Genomic DNA, 23,761 nt, shown 5'->3' with positions numbered 1-23,761 from the left:
CAATATTTTTTTAAAATAAAATAAAAAAAAAAATGTAATAAACACTTTTACTTCTTTTAATTTCCATTAAATTTAATTTCGACTCAGAGTGGATCGTAGTCAATTCTACACTATTGAAAATAATAACTAATATTGTTAGTTAATTAAATGATTAAATGATTTGGGAAAAATTTTCTGAATATATCATTGTAAATAAATTGATATAATCATATAATTTATTTATTTATTTATTCAAAGCGAAATTGAACGCTCAAACAGTTTACATAATTATAGTGCTGCATATAAATACAATAAAATATAAACTAGAAATTAGAATACATAACTTTCCGGAGAATATGTATCAAATTTTCGGCAGTAGTATTTATCAATTCCTTTAATTTTTCCAACACATTTTTCTGTAAATTGAAAAATAGTAGAATTATAATGTAATATTAATAAATTATTTATTATTATTATAGTATAAAATTATTTTAATAAAATTATTGTTACCAAGAGCACGACAATAGTGTTTAAACGTAACTTGATTGTCAGTTCTACATCCAAAAACATTTTCTTCGGATTCATGAACGAATTTTGAATTGGATATGGTCTTCTTCTTAAGAATGCAATGATCTAAAATAATAATGTTATTTTATTCTATACTTTTAATTTTAATTTAGTAAAAAGAGATAAAAATTCTTTTGTAAAATAATAGAAATCACAAAAATTAAGCTAGGTTTATAATTTATTTATACCCTGGCGGATTCGATTTGCGTAATGTCTATTTAACTAAGCGGACTTTAGGTAGACATTAGGTAGACATGTAAAAAAACGTATAAAAAAGCTATTAATCGACTTATTATGATAAAAAAAAGTTGATAAAAGGGTAAATGAATGTTTATAGAGTAAATTCGTACAAAATTTGTAATTAATAAAGCAATAAATAATTAATAATGAATTGAAATGTGCGCGAGGTACCTGATCAGTTCAGCTGTACAATTATTTTCGTGCTATTTTCATGAAAAGAATATAAATTAACGGCAAAAACAATTGATATTTATAAAAAAGTGTAAAATTGATTTAATTTTATTGTTTGCAATACGAATTATTAAATAATAATTAAGTTTTTATCAAATGTGAATAGTGTTGTGAAAACCAGTGAAAACTAATGAGTTACTACATTACCGATCGCATATGAGAGATGGCGCCACCAGTTTTTACAATACAGTGCGAGCATGTTTTCTTCCAAGCTTTTGCTTTGAAAGAAAATAAAAAGTGAATTTTAAAATGCAGAATAAAGTTATACAAATAATTATTGATTTCATAATTGTTTCTCGTCCAAAATTACGGACATGATTGCAGCTTTTTTTTTACACTCATCGAGAACTTTTTATTATCATATGCGATCGGTAATGTAGTAACTCATTAGTTTTCACTGGTTTTCACAACACTATTCACATTTGATAAAAACTTAATTATTATTTAATAATTCGTATTGCAAACACTCAAATTAAATCAATTTTACACTTTTTTATAAATATCAGTTGTTTTTGCAGTTAATTTATATTCTTTTCATGAAAATAGCACGAAAATAATTGTACAGCTGAACTGATCAGGTACCTCGCGCACATTTCCATTCATTATTAATTATTTATTGCTTTATTAATTACAAATTTTGTACGAATTTACTCTATAAACATTCATTTACCCTTTTATCAACTTTTTTTTATCATAATAAGTCGATTAATAGCTTTTTTATACGTTTTTTTACATGTCTACCTAATGTCTACCTAAAGTCCGCTTAGTTAAGTAGACATTACGCAAATCGAATCCGCCAGGGTAATAATAATATTTATAATGTATGGTAAGTAATAAAAAATAAAATTTTACTAGCAGCTTCTTTTTTACTGTTATACCAATGCGGTTTGGCAGAAATCGATTGATAATTAGTTATAACACATATAACGAATAAAATTATCGAAACGGTAAGTTTCATATTGGATGTTTCAATTACTTATTTATTTTTTTTTTTTTTTAATATAAAATCAAAGATTTTTCTTTAATATGGAAAAAAATTTGTGAAATAAAAATTTAATTTTATTCTTAAATGCGTTCTATTTTTTTTGCTACTAAATTCCGTTTAGTTGCACTGATATTTATACTAGACCCGTTTTAATAGTTTTTTGATAATATACATTTTTTTTTTTTTTTTTGATAAAAAATAACAACCTTGCTAAAAATGTTATAGTCTTTTCGTGATAAAATAATTTTTTGTTTTTCAAAGAACATACAGCAAATTTTGACAAAATAATCTACAATATTTTTTGATTTTAAATATTTCATATCAATGGAATAAAGACTCGAAAATATATTAAGGGGACATTCCAGTTCAAAATGGTAAAAAAGAAGGCTTTTTAAGGAGGTATTTCTAAAAAAAAAAACCATGAAATTTATTCAGAAATTTTTGTTTACATGTTATAAATAACTTATTGAAGAATATGAAAAAAAAAAATTTTTTTTCACTTGTAGTCCAAGATGGCGGGAATGTACAACATTTTCAAAAAATGGTCATTTTTTCATGGGGGGATCGATTCTGAGATTTCTACAACAGATAGACATAAAATAAAAAATATTTTCTTCGTTAGATATTTCTCTATGGACGAAACCTCAAAAACGGGAAAATACCTTTTTCCCTTCTTTTCTATAACAGAAATTCTGAATAAAAACATGTGTTTTTTTATTTAAGTTTTGAAAAAAAAGTACCCTAAAAAAAGAAGGGGACGAAAATTCCACTTTTTTGAGGTTCCATCCATAGAGAAATATCTAACGAAGAAAATGTTTTTTATTTTATGTTTCAATCTGTTCTAGAAATCTCGGAATTGATCCCCCCATGAAAAATAAACATTTTTGAAAATGTTGTACATCGCCGCCATCTTGAAATAAATGTAAAAAAAAAATTTTTTTTCACTTTCTTCAATAAGTTATTTATAACATTTAAACAAGAATTTCTAAATAAATGTCATGGTTTTTTTTTTTAGAAATACATCCTAAAAAAGCATTCTTTTTCCCCATTTTGAACTGGTATGTTCCCTTAAAGAGTGAATTAAATGACTAAAAATGAAAAATTCTTCCAAAACAAAAAATCTGTAGCTACAAATTTTGTTAAGTAAAAAATTCGTATAAAAAGAAATTCTGTCAAATGCTAATTGAAAAAATGAAAATTAGCTTTAAAAAAATAATTATTTCCAATAAAATATTTTAAAATAAAAATTTTAATGAATGATTTTTATGAGAAATACATATGTACGCTTCTTAAAATTCACCCATAAAAAAATTATTAAGGAAATTGTTAAATGACAATTCTGTTAAATAAAAATTAGATCGAATAGGGAAGACCGGGGCTGTTTGGCGCAGGGGTTGCTTGGCGCACTTGAGTTTATTCAAAAGTGTTAAGTTACATTAATTTTTCTCTTTATTCTGCTTAAAGTACTTGATCAACTGTAAGTTTGTACAAAATTTCATTAATGAAATTTTCATTTCATTTCATTTTTTTTTCATTTTCATTTTCATTTCACTTATTTTGGCACTCCAAAGTAATTTTTTAACCTCTTCATTTTTTTGTGATATCTCTTTAAAAAATTAATTTTCGAAGAGCTCAAATATTAAGTTTTGAGCTCTATACATTTGTTATTAAGAAACAAAAAAAAATTTTTCATTTATATTAACAGTTTTTATAAAAAATTAATAAATATTTCAAAAGTACATTCGGGGTTAGGTGGCGCGGTTATCTGAAAATTTCGTTAAATATTAATAAAATGAAGTTGATTATATATGAAATTTACACATTAATAAGCACCAATAACAATCCTATTCGAAAAACTTAACTGAATAATGGTTTTTAAATATTCACAGCGTTATTATAAAAAAAAAAAATATATTTTTTGGTAATTTTACGATTTCATTTAAATCAAATTTCATTTAATTTAAATGAAATTTTCTAATTTTTTTATTTATAATAATTTTATTGTAAAATTACAGTACATGACTTATTTTGTTAAGTCTTATATTATTTAAACTTTAAATCATATAATTTAATTAATTTCACTGCTGCGCCACGCAATACCCCGTGCCGGGGTTTCTTGGCGCGCTTTGCACAGCTTCAAATAAAGTGGTATAAAAATATAAGTATCAAATATATTTCAACTTTCTTTTCTTTTAAATAAAGCTGATATGTTACAACAAGTTTTCTAAACATTGACTTTTTAAAAAAAAAAGCAAAAATGAGTGAGTTACACAAAAAAGAGTAAAAAGTGCGCCAAGTAACCCCGGTCTCCCCTATAAATTTTTTTGAATAAAATTATCGTTAAGGCCAGGTCCAAGTGAGGCAGCACTATCTACATTGAAACTAAAATTTTGGAAAATTTTCAACAGCCTTTTCTTGAAAACAAGAAGGTAAAATGCTTTTTTCTTTATGGATAATTGATTATGAGCAAGATGTACACCAGCTAAAATTTTTTTTGAGTTAAAATAATAAAAAAAATTTCATGTCAATAAATTCAATATGAGCACTTTTTTCACAAAAACTGTAACAGTACTTTCTTAGAAATTACAATCAAAAATGCAATTTCCATTTGGAAAATTAATAAACGCTAAAAAATACGCGACCTAAGATTTACCAATCACGAAAATAACAAAAAAAATTTTATTAAATATTTAACATATTAATACTGCTTTACTGATTGTGACAGCCCTTTGGTAGATTATGTATTTCAGGTGGTTAGCAACAGCGCCAATCTCCTCCTTTCGGCAAAACTGCGAAACGTCTGGTGACATATATAACCTGCCAAAAGGCTGTCATAATGAATAAAATATGTTATGTTAAAATACTTTTTTTTTTGTTATTTTCGTGATTGGTAAATCTTAGGTCGTGTATTTTTTAGCGTTTATTAATTTTCCAAATGGAAATTGCATTTTTGATTGTAATTTCTGAGAAAGTACTGTTACAGTTTTTGTGAAAAAAGTGCTCATATTTAATTTATTGACATGAAATTTTTTTTATTATTTTAACTCAAAAAAAGTTTTAGCTGGTGTATATCTTGCCAATAATCAATTATCCATAAAGGAAAAAGGATTTTACCTTCTTGTTTTCAAGAAAAGGCTGCTGAAAATTTTCCAAAATTTTAGTTTCAATGTAGATGGCGCTGCCTCACTTGGACCTGGCCTTAAATAAGAATTATGATATAAAGAAATTAAATCAGAATTCAGTTAATAAAAATTTTGTCAAGCGAATGTTTGCTGATAAATAGAAATTGTGCTCAATAAAAATTAGATAATTTTTAATTCGACGCCACACAAAAATTTCGAAAAATCTAATAATGTGAAAAATATCCCGAATCGAATTAAAAAAAATTACGCTATGAGTTGATATATATATTGTACTTGTCATTTCGAATTTTTGAAAAATTTACTTGATATTAATATAGCTGTTAAATTAACCACAAATTAAGGGAAGGAAATGGTAAAATTTTAAAATTGGTAAAATTCGTAAATTCAACTTATCGAAATTATGTTAACCCTCTAGGTACGGGTGGGACTTGGGCGTCCCATAGATTTAACAATTTTTAAAAACAATTTTACTGCAGAAACAAATATTTAATACTTACAGTAGGTTTCAGTAGGTAAAGAAGAGTGTTTCTGTACCATAGAAAATCGTTATTCAATTGTTTAAACATTAAAAATATTATAATTGTCAATAAATTTCAAGATTAAGTGAATTTTTTAAGTTTGATGCGATAATTTTTTAAAAGAAAGTAAGTGTTAATAGTTTTTATGGTAAAATAATTACATATATTTTATATTGATAATATTTCAAATTAAATTTGTGTTCAGTAACTTTGTTTGATTTTATTTGAAATAATTTATATAATATATAAAGTCCTGATGGCATTTTCAAGTCCAATAACAAAAAACAGTGAATTTAACGTTTTTTTCAATTTCAACAATTTTCCTCCAAATCCGAAGCATAAATTAGATAAACTAAAGCCTTGAAAAAATTTTTTGATAACTTCTAAACACCCTCGGCATTATTCATTAGAGGGTTAAGGGGGTGTCAATTTTTTTTCTGGTATTATTTGGAATCTAAAATTTATTGTGAATTATAAAAAATGAAAAAAAAAAATTTTTTTGTATGTACCATTTTAGAAATTTTATTTTTTGAAAATATAAAAATTTTTAAAAATTCATACGATTGATTGTTTAGAATATCATGAAAAAAGGGTATTAAAAAATCAACAATGAAAAATAATAAAAATTACAACAGAAGTTTAAATTTTTAGTTTTTGAAAATTTCGAATTTTATTTAAAAAATTATTAATGAATTAATTGTTTTTCAATTTCCCATAATACATTACAGTTTCAAATACCTAATATTGTCAGAAAAAAATTGACTATCTTAAACAGCCTTAATTTCAAAAGGTTGGAATTTCAGCGTTCCATACACCCTTAAGGGTATGTGGGCAAAGGACGTTTTTTGTGGTTTCGCTCTTTCTCTGAAATAAAAAATGATTTCTGGTTAAAATTTTGGAAAAATGATTTTGTTTGGCGTAAGGAATCTCGCTGTTCTTCTCATTTACTATAACTTAACGCAAAAATAAAGCAATAAATAGTAAAATAATGTGTTTTATCATAGTTCATTCAGCGGCCACTTGCTCGAATTGGCGCTGTTTACTGGAGCACTGACACACTTAAGCAACGATTGTGTATGCGCCGCCATCTTTGTTTTCATTTTCGTTTAAAAATGACACTTTTTAAACATCATTTTTTAATAATTTTAATTTTTAATTGTAAATATTTTTTAATTTTAACCTAAAAATTCACATTTTATTCTGCAAAATAAATTCCTTTTTTGCAAGTCCTGCTGTTGTAGTATTTTTTTCCTTAAAGATTAATAAATTCTTAAAATACCTTAAATTACTATACCTTAAATTTTTAAGTCATAATATTAAAATTTAAATAACTTATGAATTTTTAAGTAAAAACACGCAATTTTTTGTTTTTATTTTTCACAAATTTTTTTTAACTAACTTAAAATAAATTAATCTCTGTAAAACTAATGAAATTTAAAAAAAACACATCATAAGCTACGTCTAGAGATCCTAAAGAGAGAGTTGAGACACATTTGTTTTCTGCGCATCGTGATTAGGGCGCACTCACACCTTTTGGCTGCCTGCCTGCCTGCAGGAGTTGTCATGGCAACGTGTAGGAGTAACAGAGAGAGAAAATTCAAATTTGAATTTACTATCTCTGTTACTCCTTCACGTTGCCATGACAACTCCTGCAGGCAGGCAGGCAGCCAAAAGGTGTGAGTGCGCCCTTAGTCTGGAACCAGAAGTCGTATAGAAACGCGCGAAAAATTCAAATTATATTTAGAGAGATTCTTATTTACGCATGCGCGATCGTTCTCTAGTAAACAACGTAAAATGACATTTATAAGGTTTGAGGTTATATGGTGTATGTATACTTTAAAATGAAATGTGAAATAAATGAAAGTTACAAGATATATATATATATATATATATATATATATATATATTAAAATGCTATAAGTTTATAAACAAAAAAAAGACAGCCGCATAATAGTAAATAGTTTACAAACAATCGAATATTCAAATTCAATTTACACAAGTACTCGAATTCACTCAAGTGATCGAAGTTACTCGAGTACTCGAAATATTCGTGTACTCGAATTAATTATTAATTATACTATCAGAAAGTAGAACTAATAGTCTTTATAAAATTGAGTTCAATTATATTATATAAAAAAGGTTTAAAGGTATTAAAAAAATTTTTTTATTGAACAAAAAAAAGGTGTGCTATACTACTGTTCAAACTTACCCAGTAGGAAAATCACATAATTGGCTGAATATTAGTCCAATATTGGGAGCACTTTTGGCAATCTTGGTCCATTATTTTAGCCAATATTGGACCAAGGCTGGGAGTGTAGAGAACCCAATATTCAACTAATATTAAAAAATACAAAAAATCAGACTTCAGCCAAGATTAAAAAAATTAATTATTAAAACTGAAATATAATAAAAATTTTTGTTATATTTGTATATTATATTTTATTATATATAATAACATTATTATTTCCCTTCGGATCAAGGGTTATATATAAAATCATCCGCAATAAACGGAGAAAAAGAAAAAAATATTTTCTAACTTCCTGCTAGGCATTAACAATTATCAGCTAAATAAAAGAGATTAATAGAAAACAATTCTTAAAAAATTTGTTCAACAATTTTTTTATGTAAAATGTTTGCGAATCAGAAAAAGATGAACGAAAATCGCATGCATTTTACATTAAAAATATTTATTATATTTACCTTAGAATTGATGTAGTTTTTAGATTTGTTACTTATTTCTAGCTTTTAATGTTAAATATACATATATGTTTTTAAAAGCAAAATTTTAAAGCAGTAAAATTTTTTATAATTCTTCGTATAAAAATTTTTTTCCACTTACTCTCTAAATCTAAATTAGTAAAAATGTTTACTAATTTAAATTAGTGGCTCACTTTTTGCTTTAGAATTAGTAAATTTTATTTTAGTAAAAGTTACTGATAATTAGTAAAATTTTACTAATTCAGAAGCAAGAAGTGAGTCACTAATTCAAATTCAAATTAGTAAACATTTCTACTAATTCAGAATTATAGAGAGTAGATCAATATATATTTACTGGGGGAAAGTTTAAGATTACCATTTATTTCAATAGTTTTGTTTTTCTAAATAATAAAATAAAATAAAATTAATGAATATTATTTTCAATAGTTTTTTATGCCCTTTCGGTAAAATATAATTTTGAAATAATTATTTTTAACTAAAAAAAAAATTGAAATTGAAATATAAATTTAACTTTTTTGGGTAAAAGACGCACAATTGTTTAAATTACGACGGCATACACCTAACCTCACATTTTCTATATATTAATTTTTATATATAAAACAAAATATTACAATTTTCGCATATAAAAAAAAATTCCCGACAAAATTAACATTGTAGCAATGACGTCACCTGACAATCACAAACTGTGAAAAATATTAAATATACTTTCAATTATTATAAATTCTATAATAATTGAAATTATAGTTAATTTATAATGTACAAAAGGAATTATTCCAGAAAAGTTAGAAATCCGTTAATTAATCATAAAGTGTGAACGCTCAATGGTTTTTTTCCGTTTGACCATATGGAGTATAATCCCATATTTAATACTTTTTATATGAATAATGCATATTACATGGTATTAGGAGCAAAATTGTTTCACATTAATGCTTTTTAAAATTTATTCATTCATAATAATAAAAAAAAATTTGAAAATTGTATAGATTCTTATTGGATTAGTTTCATAAATTTTTGAAACATAAACATAACATAAACATAACATAAACATAACATAAACATAACATAAACATAACATAAACATAACATAAACATAACATAAACATAACATAAACATAACATAAACATAACATAAACATAACATAAACATAACATAAACATAACATAAACATAACATAAACATAACATAAACATAACATAAACATAACATAAACATAACATAAACATAACATAAACATAACATAAACATAACATAAACATAACATAAACATAACATAAACATAACATAAACATAACATAAACATAACATAAACATAACATAAACATAACATAAACATAACATAAACATAACATAAACATAACATAACATAAACATAAATTCAAAATGACGGATCTACTATGACGGAAAAACTAAAAATATCATTCGGATTTGCGTGAAACTTTTTATTGGATAGTTTGTGGCGTCGCTGATTACGAATCTGAAATTAGATTTAAAAAAATTTCAAAATTCATATTGATGGATCCAAGATAGCGAAATTGATTATTAAAATTAAAATTTTTGAAATCTGACTTTAGATTCGTAATCAGCGACACCAAAAGCCTCCGAGTAACAAGTTTTAAGCAAATCCAAACAATTTTTTTATTTATTTATCCGCCATTTTAAATAGGACCATTTTTTATAAAATAAGAAGCTTTTACAGAAAACGTAACACAAAGGGTTAAAAAGAAACTAGTGTGTTGAAAAAGTAAGATGTGAAATAACTAGCGTTTTAGAAAAGTATAAAAAGTGGTTTGCGCATGTTCGGCAGTATTTATAACATCGTCTGCTATAAAATGCCTTTTTTGGCAAGTTTTCTATACCTCAAAAATAAGACTTTTTATGCACATCTGATATAAATATCATATTATTCTGAAATTTATAATAATTGTTTTACCAATACAATTAATGCACAATAAATTGGAACGCATGATTATGTTCTAAAAATCTTTAGTTAGATTTTTCATTTTATGGTATTTCATTTGTCATAATTATTTTTAAGTCGAATTTTTATTTGTTCGAATTTTTATTTGATCAAACTTTCATTTAACATAATAGGCATTTTAAAGAATTTTTATTGAGTAGAATTTCATTGCATAGAATTTTCATTTTATTCTTTCAGATGAATTTTCATTTGTCCGAAATTGTAAATGGCCAAAAAAAAAAATCGCGCCGAAATTTTATGGTCGATTGTTTGTTTGTTCGGACATTTAAAACATAATCATACGGACCAATAAATTACTGTAATTCATTGATATATTGAATTTAGATAAAATTATTTCTAATTCAAATTTACAAAGAAATAATATAACATTAAACATAGTTTCTTCGGATATTTTAAAAACTTATTTTGAACGTGTTGCATGTTAAAATTTAAATTTCAGAAATGTATTATATTCCACATTAGGGAATATAATTAATAGGAACGTGTATATATATATATACACGGTGTAGGCTTGCCCTATTTTACGGACGACGAACGGTGCGGGCGTAGCAGGTGCGTTGAATTAATGCAAACTAGAGGAGATAGGCTCAGTGAACACTTACCAATACTATACATAACCCCATGGAGTGTTCTTGTATCATGTTAAACTGATTAAACCGTCAAATTATCTCAAATAAATAAATATATATATATATAGAAAAGAAATTTTACTATATATACTTCAAATATTAATATATAATCGATTTTCCAAAAAACATTATTTTCAGTTTATAAATAGGAGTAAAAAATGAAAAAAAAATTTTTTAATTAAAATTATAAAATAAAATAGATAAATAAAAAAGAAGAACACTTTTATTAAATCGGATGTCGTAGCACGTGATAATTTTACTATTACATTAGAAGTAACCGTCAAAAACCCATGAAAATTTAAAGACATGCACGACAAAACTTACTGCCGAGTATTTTTTTTTTTATTTCCTTTTGTTTAAATTATATAGGAATGGATTTTTTTTTTAAATTTTGGATGTCACAACCTAGTTGTCATCACTAGACATTTTATGAAGTAGGTGCAAAGCAAAAAAAAAAAAGTGTCACCGCTGACCTTTCTTTAAAAGAAGTAATAAACTTGACACTTTTTTTTAAGACTTCATAATATATAATATAAAATTTAAAAGACGATAAAGAAAATAATATTTACAAAATTTAAAAAACCAAAAAATTTATATTATAAATAATAAATATTGGAAGAAGATAAATACTTCAGTATACCCCTTAATGTTACGTGTCTGGATAACAAATTGAGGTTAGTTTCCCGTTTTAGAACGTAAAAATAGATAATTTATTCCTTTTTTTCTCACTCATTTTTATTCTAAATTAAAAAAAAAATTGATATAATGAGAAATTGTTGTTTAGTTTTTAAATTATTATTTATTATTTCCAAAGGGCGTCAAACACGCAGTGTAAAATTTGTAAATTTTTTCGGTTTTTATAAATTCAAAATGGCGGATCCAATATGGCGGAAATTTTTTTTTTTTAAATGGTCAGTTTTGCTTGAAACTTATTACTCGGGGGTTATTTGTGGTTGCTCATAAACGAATATGATGTCAGATTTTCAAAATTTTAAATGACGGATCCAACATGGCGGATTATTTTAAAAAAATTTGCCACCATATTTAATCGGACATTTTAAATTAAAATTTTTTTTTAACTGACATCATATTCTTAATCAGCGACTACGAAAACACCTTAGTAACAAATTTCATATAAATCCGTTAAATTTTTTATTTTTTCTTCCGCCATATTGGATTCACCATTTTGAATTTTAAAAATATTGGAAATTTGACATCAGGCTTGTAATTAGCGTCCACTGGTATGATAATAATAATAAAAATAATAATAATAATAATAATAATAATAATAATAATAAAATATAACTAATAAATACACTTCGATTTTTTGATTTTAGATAGTCAGGGAAAATTACAATTTTATACTCTTGACTTTGGCGCCCACTGGAAACAATAAATAATAATCTAAAAACAAAACAAAAATTGCTCCTTTTAGAGAAAAGTATTATATTTTTAAATTTTAAATATTTTTTTAAATTTACAATAAAAATTAAATAGGAAAAAAAAATTAGTAAGTTTCTTTTTTTTCGCGTTCTAAAACGAACGCGTCTGCCTTACTACTTTATATTTATATAATTGAGATTTTGAGTGTTATTTTAGGGTCAAATTGACACTCCTACTGACCAATTTTTTTTTTTTTTTTTTTCCCTTTTTTTAATTTGTATATATCAATGCATGATGCCTTAATGTACATTAAATAGGACAACACGAGGCGGTACCTGTAAAATAACTAACTTTTTTTTTTCTATAAAACTCTCCCTCCTTTCTTCCGCACCTCTCTCTATTTCCTTCCGTTTCCGTTCGATGCGTCGCGCATGAAGAACTCAATGCTAACGAATACATGGTACGGCATTGTCAGCATTCTTTCACTACTGTTTTCCAGTATAGTTGTGAAACAACCGCGAATAAGCAAGTTCAAAAGTGTTATAAGATTTTTTTTTGTAAAAAAAAAAAAATGTTTTCTATTAAAAAAGAAATAATAATTTTAAAAAATTAAAGAAAAAAAATTTTTTTTTTTGAAGTTTATAACAAAAGAAATTAGTTACTTTTTAATTGAAAATTAAAAATATTATTATGATAGTGTGATAAGTTAGGTGAAATATATTGTTTAGTGTTTAAAAATGTAATTATTTGATTACATTCCATCAGAAATTAATTTTCAACAATGGAAGAAAAACGTTTGGGTTTGCCGAAAGCATTAATTTGTTGTTCTAATATTTTATTTTTGGTAGGTATATAAAAATTTTTGTATATTTTAAAAAAATTTCACTTAATACAAACGAATTGTATAAATCACAAGAATTAAATTGAAATACATAAACATAAATTCTATAGAAAAATATAAATTGTAATTTTTTTTTTTGTTAAAACCGTTTTTTATTAAAAATTGTAAATAATAATAATAATAAAAATAATAATAATTGTAAATAATATTAATAATTGTATAAATAATTAACAATTAAAATTAATAATAATAAGTTATAAATATTCAAAAGAAAAATAATTTAAAATGATTAGGAATTTAAAAAAAATAAGAAGAATGCAGTTTATTATATTCTTTTATTACTGGGTTATCAAAAAAATAAATTAATATATGTAGTAGTAGCAGTAAATTGTGTAAAATGCTGTTTTTATTTAATTACTTATTTTTATATTACTAGGTTTATCTGAAAAATTTAATATTAATGAGACTGCAAGCGGGCTTTTATCTTTATATTACAATATTAACAAAAGAAGAAATTTATTAATTAAATTTTATTTTTTTATACAATAAATAACTCAAAATTTATAGATAGTTCAAACAAGGACGAAAATCAAAGTTATCCCCCATTTTTTTTTAATTTCAATGAAACATGAAAAAATGATATAAAAATACATCCAAATAAATAAAAGATTCGAAAGCAACTTTCAAAGACTAAAATTGTTGAGTTTACAAAGATCATTTTTTTTAAAATTTTAATAACGCTACATTTCTGATAAAAATAAATTAATTTTAATAATTTTTTTTATTATTAGCTAATAATTTAGAACATTATTTGATCAATAAAAAATTGGGGTAGAAAAATACCCCAAAATTTCTTTTGTTGATAGAATGTTTAAATTTAATGCACAATAACTTTATTATAAGTAATTTTCTTTATTTTCTCATTAGGAAGAAGATAGCGTTTTTTGTTTTCTAATACAATCAAAAATATATTCAATAAAAATACAAAAACCCAAAAAAGCAATTTTTTTCTATCAAAAATAGTGTGTTTTTTAAACAAATAAAAATTTTTAAAGAATTCCTGTGAATTTGTAAAGCTGAATAGATGTACTTGAAGGCCTAATAAGCGTTTTTTTTTAAATTTGAAAAAAATCATAATTATTTTTACAAGTTAAGACATTTAAGCCTAAAGAGCCAGGGCCGTAGTTTGAATTTTCTTTGGGGTCCTTTTGTTATACTGTCTAGGGTTAAAAATTATTTTTCAACATTTTTCTTTGAAAAATAATTTCTTTTCGTTGGTCAAATAATATTTTAAATTGTTGGCAAATAATAAACGATCCATGAAAAAATAATTTAATTTTAATTATTTTTATCAGATATATTTTTAAAATCTCAGAAAAAAAATTTTTGGAAGTAAATCGAATTTGAAACTTTTGAAAATCGCTTTTAAGACTTTAATTACATGTATTCCTTTGCCAATTCTCCAAGTTTGACAATTTTGATTTTTTTTTAGTTTTGGTTTGACCCAAATAATAAAAATAGTTTCCATAAAAATAATGGATTTAATGTCAGTAATTATTTAAGAATTGTTAGTAACAAGGTAAGAACGAATCATGTGGTTACGGTTTCTGATGCGTAATTTATTGCCTTGTTTCGTCTTATGAAAATATATTGACGTGTGTAGATTATAGATAGAGTTTAAAACAATTAAATATAGATATTACTGTGATTGACCAATTACTGTGGTTTAAAAAAAAAAAAAAATTACTATTTGCTATTTGGAAATATTCAACTGTTTTTAAAATAAATTGGAAATTATTTTAAACCTTACATACACGGAGAAAAAAAGTTAGCTGATATAGCTAACCCTTATAGCTATTTCAGATATTTTACTTGCTATTATTTATTTTAATTTTTACGAAACTTCCCTAATAACACAAGATATCTTGGGATATATTGATAATATTTCGAAAATATCCTAGGAATGTCCTTATGGATATCAAAAGGATCTCTTAAGGGTATCCAAAAAATCGGCGGTTTGGATTTCCCATGGATATCTGAAGATATCCACAGGATATCTTCTGGATATCTCTATAGACTTTTATAAATGTCCTCCAGATATCCCATAGATATCGTCAGGATATCCCACAGATATCATCAGGATATCCCATAGATATCGTCAGGATATTCATTATATTAGCTTAACAATTTTAACCTTTAAAAATATATGTTGAGATATTAAATATCCCATGAATATCCTAAGAATATCCCACGGACATCCTGAGGATATCCCATGGATATCTTGCGATATAATATCCAATAGATATTTTGTGGATGTCTTAGGGATATCCTGTGGATATCCTATGGATGTCCTGTTGATGTCCCACAGACCGGCGGTTTGGATATCCTAGGGATATCCCATGGATATCCCAAGATATCCTGGGGACCATTCTAGGATATCGACCATTGATATGGATATCCTATGGATATCCTTTTGTTATGAGGGTTGAAATGTTTATTAAAATTTTAAAAATATTTATTTCAACTTTTCCCAGTAATATTTTTATAATTTAACAAATTATATTTTTGTGATAAATAATATATATTTGATAAACTACATGACTGAGAAGTGTAAATATTTATAATGAAAACGTAATTTTATTATTTGGTTACTTATTTTCGGGATTTTTTTTCTCGGAAGAATTTTGATTTTATTTATTTAAAAAAAAAATATATAAAAATGTTAATTCCGAAAAAAATTATTACTATTTTAAAACAGCATGAAAAATTACAATATTTATGAAAAAAAAAAAATTTTATGAAATGCAGTAAAGTTAAATATATTCGATAAATATTGTTATTAAAATTTTATTTTATTTAAATGAACAAAAATTTACGAAACAAAAAATCCCGTGTCTATGAAGTTTTTCAAGTTATCCCAATAATTTCAACCTCAATCTCTCCTTGGGAAATAAATTTTTCACACTCTCCTCAAACAAAAGGCACATGGTCCTTATTTTTAAAAATTTTTCTTCTATTAAGAAAAATTACATAATTATAAAATGAAATTTATTTTTAAATATTTTCTTTTATTTTATATAAAAATTTTGTTCTAATAATAATCAAATATTAAATTTTCATTTTTAGGTTAAGTATGCAAAACTGAATTCGTTATTCTAATATTTGAAGCTTTTATATATTCCTCATTTTCGGAGAAGCTGCACTAGTTCTTCATTCAACATTTTTGAATAATAATTAATATTTACTTACTAATATATCACTGCATTTGACAAAACTTTTCCACTGTGAACTGTCTATATATGCCTTTTGACGTGAAGTAAAATCAAAATCGTTTGACGAATGACAACTTCGAATTATGGATAGAATGATGCCATGACAGTTCAGCTGACAGAGCCAGGGGCGTAGTTAGAAATTTCTCTAGGGTTGTCTTTTTAGCACACCAGTGTGCTTCCTAGGGTTAAAATTATATTTAGTTTAGTTGTTGTATTTTTATTCAATTTTAAAAAAAAAGTGTTCACATTTTTTGGATTTAGAATCGACCTGTTTCTGGGTAGAAATGTTCTGGAAAATTCTCAAATGTTCTGGGCTAGTGAAAAGTAGTCACAACTTTCTCGTTAGTTCTACATGATAATATTTTTTTTTTAAGTCAGTTTAAATTATGATAATAAATTCAAGTATTACTACAGGCTGTAGTAATACAATACTACACACGTCTAATAAGCATAAATAAAATAAAACTAAATAATTTTTTCAATACAAATAATGTTAAAAGTTTGTGAAATTTTTTTAAAATTATTATCAAGAGGAAATAACTTTGTTTCGCTTTCAGATGTCTGGATTTTTGCTGATGTCATGTGGAGCGTTACTATTGGCAGACAGTCATCGCGTTTTGCTTTCACGACTGTTGGGATCGGAAGAAATTTACCATGATCAACCAATGTTTTACTATTTTGCTTTCGTCATTGTGGGAGTGGGGTTTATTATTTCAGTCACCGGTTTCTTAGGTTGCTGGGCCACTTGTCAACACAATTGTTGTATAACAACAACGGTAAACAATTTAATTAATATTCTATTTTTTTACAAAAATTTTTAAGTTCGACCACTTTACAATTGAAAACTGCATTTTAATTACTAAGATAATTCTCCAGGATAAGAATTAATTTCTTAAATTTTATATGCTTGATCTTTCGTTATCGACATTTAATCTAGGGTTAAATATTATTTAATTTTTTTCAGTATATCATAATGATTATCTTGCTTATGATGGTGGAGATATCAACATGTGCTGTAGCCGTGTTTTTCCCACAATTTTTGGGAATTAATTTACAACCATCACGCTTGGTACGAGCTCTTCAACGTAACTACGCTGTTCCTGGACGTGAACAATTTACAGCTGCCCTTGATTTAGCACAATCTGTGGTATGTATTGTCATTAATTATTAAATAAAGTTTGATTAAATAAACAAATTTTAATTACACGTTTTATGTTTATAAAATTAAAAACAATATAACAAAAGAATAAATTTTAATTATGGAATGACAAAATATTAATATAGATTATTTAGTGATTTGTAATTCATTGATACTTATCACGTTTGTCCTGGAGCTCGTTATTGGAGTCCTCCTGAACTCAATAGTACTACGTTGATGACATAATAATTTCTTAATAAGGTTGCTTCAAATCATTAAGAAAATTGAAGAGTAAGAATAAAAATGAATGCTAAGATTTTTGTCTGGTATTAATAAATTTGAGCAGGAAAGCGGTGACTAAATAAAAAGCAGCTTGGACTTCTACTGCAGTTTGCAAACTTATGATCGACTTCTTCACCTTTGAAGCATGTAATCAATCTGTCCACTGTCTTAAACATTCCCAATTTCTCCAGCCTGTCCGCTTCCTCTGGGTCGGCAACTACAAATTCATTCCTCGTCGTTTGGGTCCTAGGACCGTTACTTTCCTGCTTCCTGGCTTTTGGAACACTTCTTCCAACGCCTTTTGGTCCTCTTCTTCCTGAGTAAGATAATCCAGGTCGAGGACCTTCAGTGTGACTTGTCGATCCACGATCTGCACCTTCCCCATGCTTCCAACCGCTTTGTTGACCTCGGCGGTGAATGCCTCCTTATTAGAGTCTCCTCCGATTTTGATCAGGAGATCTCCCTTTCTTGTAGGCCTTGCACAAACGACCTACGTGTGGCTGACGTCCGGATTCACTTCCGTCTAAAGTTTGCTCAATACGTCGGCATACGTTGTTCCTGTTGCGACTCGGATCATCATTGTAGATTCACTCATCGTTTTCTTCTTACAGTTTGCTTAGAAGTCGGTGCTACCGTCACCTTTGCAATCTCCTCCTCTTGCTCCTTCTTCGCCTGGCCGTCAGTCCTCTCTGAACTGCCAAATTTTATTTCTTTTCTTCGCCTCCATGACGAAGTTGCAATAAAAGATGCGATATCCATAATTTTTACACCGCCACCGCTTGATGTTGTCATGACCATGGTCGCTGAACATTGAGGAGTTTTCCTGAAGTGGGGTGACCAATTAGGCAGAGGACCTAATCATAAGTTGACAAGAAAGAGGGGGAATCCTCGAGTAAATGATGTGATACAACACTTCTAAATTTTGTCTTAAACCATTAACACTTTTATATCGTATATACGAAATTTTAATTTGCAATTTCTACCCGCAGTGGATCTTCATTGAATATTATCAGGCCACGGCCATTTTTCTCATACGCTTTAATCGTGGATCAACGTGTTCCAACTGTAATCTATTGTGTAGTTTGTGATTAATAACTTAACTAAATAATCTAGTCATCAAAGATCACCTGGGACCAAAGATTTTATAATTTGGTGCTCAATCTCCGACCAGCCACGTAGGTTTTTCGAGGGACGCCTCATATTACATAACCGCATTTTATTGAAGGAAGTGGGTTATCAAATCAACTTGTTAAAGGATTTCAAAGGAATCGACTCGCATCATCTCCGCATATGATCATCAGTATTAAAAGTATTTCACAATATTGTATAATGAATGTGAGTAGACGTATGCAAACCTGTGTGCCGAATGAAAAATTTTGTTTAGGGTAATAAATATTAGCGTGATACCGGAAGATATTCTTCGTCTCGATTACCATTGATATTGCCAGAAAGCAATCCCTAATTTCTGTCTATGCTTAAAAAGAGGAAGAACATCAACCTGTATCGAGGACTATAGGTAGGCGATAGTATAGAATATCGGTGACTTGTCGGGATTATTTTTGTAATTTAATTTTTATATGCATGAGGAAGCAGGTGAACTGATTATAATTAAAGATCTAAATTTAATTTAAAATTATTCGTGTTTTTATTGTGTCGATTTATAACTTATAGATTATTGTATACCAAATTTTATTTGATATTTAAAATTTTTGATAATATTATAAAGATTCATTACAATGTAACATTATCTCAATATTTTTCTTTGTTTAGTTTTCATGTTGTGGAATAAATGGTAGTAGCAACTACGGAACATCCTGGTGGCGACTTCAAGAAGTTGGCCGAAGAGAATTGGTTGTTCCTCTCACCTGCTGCACTCTTAATAACGTTACAGATATTGATGCTTTTTTAAACCCGGAGCCAACTAATCTCACACTTTGCCAAGCACTAAATCCAGTAGAACATTTACAAGCCAGGCATGTTACTGTAAGTATTAGACAAATAAATACTGAATAAAATATTTAATCTAAACCTTTAAATATTTATTTTTATTTATATTTTATACGTTAAGTCAATAAAATTTTATTTTTTATTTACAGGGTTGTTTGGAGAAGATTGAAAAATGGACAGACGAACAAGAATTAATTTTAATTACAATTGTATTAGGCTTAGTGTTTATTGAAATTTGTGCTCTTTCCAGTACTCTATTTGCGTGCTTGAGAACAAAGAAGACAAAAACAAATCATACATCTGCATTCACATCGACTCAAGCACTAAGTCCATTCAGTGAAAGTGAACATGAATTTGGTATGGGAATTGAAAATCGAATGCACATGGCTGGAACTACGTTTGGTGCTAAATCATGAAGACGGCTTGAGGGCAGCGAGGTACCTACTATATCTGTTGCAGGAATTAAAAGAATCGAAAATAAACCTTACAATTGTAATGGGCGAAGTGTAATCGAAGAGTGGCAGAATTCTAACAATGGAATCAGTTATGTTATTCCAAGTGATCAACATTACGAGGAGAGAGCAATCGATGTATTTCCTGTAAATACAGGTTCATCTTATTCGTTAAAAAAAACCTCAAGTCACCGAAAGTCACCTTTTCCGAGATCTAAATCTTCTACTCAAAGCACTAAACGAAAATCATTAAAAACTGAATCTTCCAGGAATAGTTCTCTTAAAAAGCGTAGGGCTTCCAATAAACAAAGTTCTATTAAAAAAATCCCTTCAAAGCATCTAATCGGATCTAATAAACGAAATTTCCATTACGATACTCAAAGGTCAATAATAAATTCCCGATCTACAGTGGATAAGGGAAATTCAGAGGGAGTTCCTTTAATAAATAAGAAGGTTTTAAGGAAAGAGAATAAAATAATTAAAGACACTAAAACACCATCAGAATCAGTGGATCAGGATGGGAGTGTTGATAGTCTTGAGTGTTGCAATGTTGTTAACCAAGACAACAAAGACCTTCGACGACTCTCTGACATTCAACGTTTAAGAAACCAAAACACATGTAGTAGATTTCATAAAGATTATAATGATAACAGAAATACAATTAAAAAACTCAGTTTGTCCAAAGGAAATATTTGCCGTACTCAACCAGAATTAAGAGTTGATAATAGATTAGGAATGACTGAAATTCCAAGATTTAAAACGTTAGGAGTACCTCTGGTGGGAATGCATAATGCTTGTGGTCTTCCAGTTTTTGCTCACTGGCAGAGTCATAAGTTGTCAAGGTCATTGAGAAAACCTGTTTTACGAAATAATATACCTTACAAAAGTTCCAATCAATCGCAATCAATGAAAAATGCTTCACGTAATTCACAGACGCATCATAATTCAAGCGAGGCGGATTTTAAGTCTGAATGGATAATGATTAAAGAAACAAATAGACCATTTTCTTCTGCTAGTCAGAATCGTAAACGTTCATCATTTAAAGTCGTCAGAGTTGGTACACTTTCAACAAAAAAAATTCCAAAAGAATATAAAGATAATAGTAAAAAAGAATCAGTAATTTGTAGATTTGGAGGATCTTTTGGAAGACGTAGTGCTAAGAGAACAACACTTTATGCAAAAAATGGTGGAGAAGAAGCAGTAAGTGTACTTAAGAAATTGTGTCTTAATCCTTTATCTCGAAACAGTAAAGGTGATGTGATGATTTGGTGATAATTTCCGCTTTCGATATTTAAAAGTTGAAACGTAAGATTATTAGGTTTAGTAGTTTGATCAAACATAAAATTAGGTAACTGTAGAGTACTGTTCATCGAAGCTATCGTTATAATTATTGAGATCTTAATGGAGACCTAGGAAAGGCATTAAGAAAACTGATTTCAGTGTAATACTGCCAAGCGTCATTACAATCTAAAAACATAAAGCAGGGAATTACAATGCCTCTTTTTATAAGTGAAAATTATTTTCTAAGTTGTATCCAAAACATTGTATATCTGAGTAAAATGTTATTAAGTCCAGTTAAGTTTGAAATTAGTATTATCTGTGTGATTAGATAATCCGGAATTATTACGGTCTAATTCAAAATTAATCGGATCATACACAACTAATAAGTACAAAATTACTTCTATTGAATCCGAAATTAATCCGGCCTGTGTAATCAGTAAATCTAGAATCTGCATTCACTAATGAAGTTTGTTTGATATGACTGCGGATTAGATCTGATTAATTTCGGACCCACTAGTTTCATAAATCGGGCAAATTTAGGATTTAGCCGGACTAATTCCGGATGACAAAATCCTGACAATAAACTGAACTGTTTCGGATTAATACCAATTTAATTTGGAAACAGTTCGGAATTTTTATTATTTTTACACCTTTCAAAGTACTCATTGTCAGCCACAACCTAAGAAATTTTAAACTTTCACAAAACAAGGACCTCCCTAATATGTATGTGATTATTTACATAACTACTAAAATAATGAATGCTGTTTGCGAAAAAAATGTATATTTGTCAGCAACTAAAATATTGGATGAACAATAGTGGTATTAAATCTAGTATAGCTATACGTAAATTTAAATTGGATTGGTATGGTTTTGAAAAGTAAAGAGGAAATTTAAAATCCTCGTTGCCCTCTACTTCATAAGTGATTTGTTTATTACTTTTCATAAATAGTTTTTAAGGAATAGTATACTATTTTTATAGATTAAATAATACACATGTAAATAAGAAAATTAGCTAATAAATATATCACAATCTTATATAGTTACTTTAAAACGATATTTTTGATAAAAAGAACAAATGTTCGTGTAGATAATTTAAGGCGTTATTATTGTTTTTATACCTTGTATGAATAAATTAAAGTATCTTCTATGTAAACTGGAATTTTACGAATTTTTATTTATTTAATTATAGGACTTACACTATTATATATAAATAAAAATTATAATATATTTTGATATTTTTTTTTTTATTTCAAATCTTTTTGGGAAATAAACAAAGTTGTCCAAAAAATTATTCGGAATATGCTTAATAAAATGATAATTTATTCAAATATTATTATTATTATTTTACAAAATACATAATCAAACCAATCACGATTTTCTTGATAATTTGCAATTGGTCAGTTTTAAAAATTGCGTCGAAATCTGTTGATTATTATATTATATATAATATCCATTTGTAATTTTGGATAAATAAATATTCAGGGCCTTAAAAAATTCTATAAATTAAAAATTTGTACAAAATTAAAATTAGCTTAAATTGAAAATCTTTTAAATAAAATGTCATTGAGGACGAGTGATTGCTAAAATATGAATAAATATAAAAAAAAAACCTCAAATTAAAGTTCAGGGCCAAAATACAAATAAACCTAAAAACTGGTCTAAAAATTAATTCAACATCAATACAAAACTTTCGTCAATGTTTTATTTTTTTTCTAGAATTTAGTAATAAATATATGTTGAGAACATTACATATTAATTATAAATAATTTATTTACGCAATAGAATTGATAGTTACATATATCGAAATAATCTATATAGTTCATAAGTATATATAAAATTTAAAAATAAAAATAATAAAATACAAACAAAAACCACCTGAAATAGTATTACAATATTTAGTTAGCAATTGAATATCATTTGACAACGCAGTTAAATGTCAATAATAATGATAAAACATTCAATATTTATTTTCATTATTTAAATTTATATTTTATACAAAATTAATTTTAAAAAATGAATAATATATATACAAAAAAATTATTATAAAATGTAATCTATTAATTTTTTAAATATTATTTAGTTCTCCCTTCACCGCATAATCAAATAAAATTTGCAATTCTCTTCAGCATTTAATATAAAATTAGAAATTTTCTTGTTGCGCAATTATCACGTGAAC

The 23,761-nt window shown here is 26.5% G+C and overlaps 2 protein-coding genes across 3 annotated transcripts; one reads left to right on the top strand and one right to left on the bottom strand.

Moving 5' to 3' along the window:
- Nucleotides 1-211: 211 nt before the first annotated feature.
- On the bottom strand, nt 212-2,126 carry LOC127278113 (uncharacterized). The gene is made up of 3 exons (XM_051299656.1): nt 1,870-2,126; nt 490-612; nt 212-395 (listed from the first exon to the last, which is right to left on the bottom strand). The coding sequence occupies exons 1-3, from the start codon at nt 1,973-1,975 to the stop codon at nt 310-312; spliced, it is 315 nt and encodes a 104-aa protein (XP_051155613.1). The 5' UTR covers nt 1,976-2,126; the 3' UTR covers nt 212-309.
- On the top strand, nt 1,105-22,620 carry LOC127278106 (CD63 antigen-like). Of its 2 annotated transcripts, none has more exons than XM_051299646.1 (5): nt 1,105-1,388; nt 17,043-17,261; nt 17,450-17,632; nt 19,676-19,888; nt 20,002-22,620. In XM_051299646.1, exons 1-5 carry the CDS (start codon nt 1,332-1,334, stop codon nt 20,266-20,268), a joined length of 939 nt encoding a protein of 312 aa, XP_051155603.1. In that variant the 5' UTR covers nt 1,105-1,331; the 3' UTR covers nt 20,269-22,620. The 2 variants fall into 2 exon arrangements, with proteins under 2 accessions (XP_051155603.1, XP_051155602.1); XM_051299645.1 differs by lacking the exon at nt 1,105-1,388 and adding an exon at nt 12,874-13,216.
- Nucleotides 22,621-23,761: the final 1,141 nt, after the last annotated feature.

Source organism: Leptopilina boulardi, unplaced genomic scaffold (assembly GCF_019393585.1).
Source record: "Leptopilina boulardi isolate dan_hultmark-lab unplaced genomic scaffold, ZJU_Lbou_2.1 LbouV2_195, whole genome shotgun sequence".
In the NCBI taxonomy this organism is placed as follows: Eukaryota; Metazoa; Arthropoda; class Insecta; order Hymenoptera; family Figitidae; genus Leptopilina; species Leptopilina boulardi.
This window is presented reverse-complemented; position numbering and strand designations above follow the sequence as displayed.

Excerpts from the sequence above, each read along its gene's own strand:
- LOC127278106 (XM_051299645.1), top strand. The coding sequence starts at position 13,154 with ATGGAAGAAAAACGTTTGGGTTTGCCGAAAGCATTAATTTGTTGTTCT. Across the intron at positions 13,217-17,042 it reads GTTCTAATATTTTATTTTTG|ATGTCTGGATTTTTGCTGAT; the intron begins GTAGGTATATAA and ends TTTCGCTTTCAG. Across the intron at positions 17,262-17,449 it reads ATTGTTGTATAACAACAACG|TATATCATAATGATTATCTT; the intron begins GTAAACAATTTA and ends AATTTTTTTCAG.
- LOC127278113 (XM_051299656.1), bottom strand. The coding sequence starts at position 1,975 with ATGAAACTTACCGTTTCGATAATTTTATTCGTTATATGTGTTATAACT. Across the intron at positions 613-1,869 it reads CAGTAAAAAAGAAGCTGCTA|ATCATTGCATTCTTAAGAAG; the intron begins GTAAAATTTTAT and ends TTATTATTTTAG. Across the intron at positions 396-489 it reads ACACTATTGTCGTGCTCTTG|AAAAATGTGTTGGAAAAATT; the intron begins GTAACAATAATT and ends TTCAATTTACAG.